This window comes from Nelumbo nucifera, chromosome 3 (genome assembly GCF_055504915.1).
Source record: "Nelumbo nucifera cultivar China Antique chromosome 3, China Antique-T2T, whole genome shotgun sequence".
NCBI classification, from domain to species: Eukaryota; Viridiplantae; Streptophyta; class Magnoliopsida; order Proteales; family Nelumbonaceae; genus Nelumbo; species Nelumbo nucifera.
In genome coordinates, this window is record NC_142651.1 from 36,070,539 (window position 1) to 36,073,621 (window position 3,083).

General features: G+C 40.7%; 1 protein-coding gene across 1 annotated transcript; it reads left to right on the forward strand.

The window, feature by feature from the left end:
• Nucleotides 1-1,603: 1,603 nt before the first annotated feature.
• Nucleotides 1,604-2,584, forward strand: LOC104593089 (uncharacterized). Its single transcript, XM_010252771.3, has 2 exons — nucleotides 1,604-1,881; nucleotides 1,995-2,584. Exons 1-2 carry the CDS (start codon nucleotides 1,720-1,722, stop codon nucleotides 2,544-2,546), a joined length of 714 nt encoding a protein of 237 aa, XP_010251073.1. The 5' UTR covers nucleotides 1,604-1,719; the 3' UTR covers nucleotides 2,547-2,584.
• The last annotated feature ends 499 nt before the right edge of the window (nucleotides 2,585-3,083 follow it).

A 3,083-nucleotide genomic window follows, 5' to 3' on the forward strand; every position in this document is an offset into this window, starting at 1 on the left:
GAGTTTGGACCCATCCAATTTCTTGAAAAAATGGAAATTATATGGGAGAATAATATAGTGGCTCACATTTTGGCAAGTCATTTTTTTTAATGCAAAACACTAATAACTCTCAACGTAGTTTAACACATGGTTTTCAAAACTGGACCGGATCAGATGGTCGGACCGGAAAAACCGGGAACCAATCAGGTGACCAGTTCTGTTTTCTCCAAAAACCGGATTTTTCTCCAAAACTGTTGATTTTGGTCAATGAACCGCTGAACCGAGTGGTTAATTGTTTGAATCATTCGAACAGTTTTGACTTTTTTTATTTTTTTGTTAGAATGGGCTGAGCATTCAGTTTGAATGGTCCGACCGTTCAACCCAGTAACTAGACCTGACCGGTTCGATCACCGAGTCGGTTTTAAAAACCATGGTTTAACATACCAACTGAGCCACCGCTCAATTGGTCGGCTATAGTCGGTTCAGAAATAGACCCAGAGCAGATGACTGTCACTAGCCAATCCCCATTGACTGGTTTTGAGTACTGACCAAGTAGTGTGGATGTTGATAATCGAGGGTACTTTCTAGCCTTATTGGTGGTTGGCATTTTCTGTATGCTTAGAATCATTTCAGTTGCTTTTTGTTATGAAGCAGAAGAGACCCATGCCGTGCCTCATATTCAGTAAGAGAGTTAGATCAGTTTTCTAATTGAATCGATTGTGGGTATTTCATGTTTAATGTTTTGTACCCTTTATTTTATCCAAAATTTCAGAAAAAAGGCACAATATTTAAAGAAGCAGGAAGAGTGTAAAGGATCTGTGATATGGACAAATTTTATGGTTTTACAGGGGATTAAGGGGTGCTAACAGAACAGGTGAGGTCCACCCACCAAAAACTAATTTTAGAATTTAGAGTCAGTTTGATTTGGAGCTGGAATCGAAATCAGAATTCTTTGAAATTAGAATTGTAATGATTTATTCTTATAGTCTGTTTGGTTTGGACATGAATGAGAATGAAAATTGAAATCAGTAGGAATGAGATTTTATTCCTGAGGGAGGGGCAAGGAATGGTCATTCTCTCAAATGGGGGAATGCCATTTTAGTAAGAATGGGAATGAGATTCTGATTCCGTTCAATCAAACAGTTAGAATTGAAATAGCCCATTCCAATTTCAATTCCAGACCCCTATCCCTGCAAACCAAACGGAGCCTTAAAGGTATTGCTTGTAATTTGGACTGCCCAAGACACATGCACACCATAACCACAAGGCCCACAACTTTCCCAGTTATTAAGTTATGATTAGAGTTTTCTAAAATTGAAAACGGGAGGCTGCCTTCAATAAATATTCATTCCATGAATAAAGAAAAGTTCATGAACTGAAAGAGTATTGGTGCCTGTTGAACTCTGTTTCTTCTTCTTTCCGGGTAATCAGTAGTGGTGGGGACTAGGGACAGAGCGAGGTGCATGTGAGACCCAAGAACCCACAGTTCTAGTCAGTGGATCGATCTCACAGGCGGCCATCTCAAGTCTCAATACCGGGTAGGGCAAAAGTGTATTCCACGTATGAATTCCATCCAGCAATTCTCTATAAATACATTATATGGTTGACAAGTACGAGAACATCATACCAATTCAGAATTCAAAACAACTACCCTCCTCCCCTCCAGGCCTCCACTCTTTTTCTTTATTTTCATTCATCAGAATCACCCAAGTAAGTATACGTAGTAGCTAGGCTAGAGCAATGAGAAGAGAAATCCTAGATTATTTTCTGGTCCCGTCTGGGCTTTGTCTAATGGTGGCATACCACATCTGGCTCCTGTATCGGATCATAAGACACCCCACAAAGACAGTTATTGGCATCAATGCGATCAATAGGCGCATTTGGGTTCAGACCATGATGGAGGTTCAACGACACAACTCTCTCTTAATTTTCAGTACTTTTTCATTAAATCAAAACTACTTGTAATTCTTGCGCAGTACTGATATCTGCATGCATGGAAATGAAAATGATATTAGGATAGCCCCAAGAACGGTGTTCTGGCGGTGCAAACACTAAGAAACAACATAATGGCATCAACTCTGTTGGCAACGACGGCAATCATGCTTAGCTCATTCATCGCGGTGCTGATGAGCAACAGCAACAACGCCCAGCCATCCATTAAGCTGGTGTACGGCGACAAGAGTGAGCTGGAATTCTCCATCAAGCTCTTCTCCATCTTGGTCTGCTTCTTGTTGGCTTTCCTCTTGAACGTGCAGTCCATCCGATACTATAGCCACGCGAGTATCCTCGTCAATGTGCCCGTCAGAAAGATGTCGTCGTCCCATTTAATGGCGGAATACGTGGGCAGGGCTCTGAACAGGGGGAGCTATTTCTGGTCTCTTGGCCTGCGTGCTTTCTACTTGTCATTCCCTCTGTTTATGTGGATCTTTGGACCCATACCCATGTTCTTATGTTGCCTTGTTCTGGTTTTCATGTTTTACTTTCTCGATATCACCTTTGAATTTGGTTGGGCAACCGGGGGTGGAGCCACTGCTGAGTACAAGGACGAGGAACAAGGAAAGCTGTAATTATTATTATTCATAATTATTAATTTCACATGCAGCTAGCTCTCATAGTCTCATGGGATATGGGAGATGAGGTTGATGGTTTTCTACTTTTCTTCCTCTCTCGTTGAGTTCTTGTATTACAAGTTTCACAGTGAAATTTTCAGAGAAAAGTAGAAAACCCTCCTTGCCTCCAAGCTCTAAGTTGTTTTGACATCTTTGGCATGCACTAATATAATATTAATACAAAATGAGCACTACTGCTGTTTTTGTAAACGTGAAGGGTGAGAACATGGCATCCATATCCAACACATTTGTGTATAAATTAATTTAGAGTTGGGTCATGCTGGGATAACGTGCTCATATAGAAGTTTTAGGAGAGAAAAAGCCACAAATATCGAATATAGCACAATATAGTAAGTACGTTCAATATTGAGCATTTAATAAATATTTTGATAATTGTCAAAAGTTGTTTTAATCATGGTTTTCGAACTGGTTCCTGGCCAGTTCCTGGACGGTCGGACCGTTTGGCCCGCGAACTGTCCAGGCAATCAATTCTAT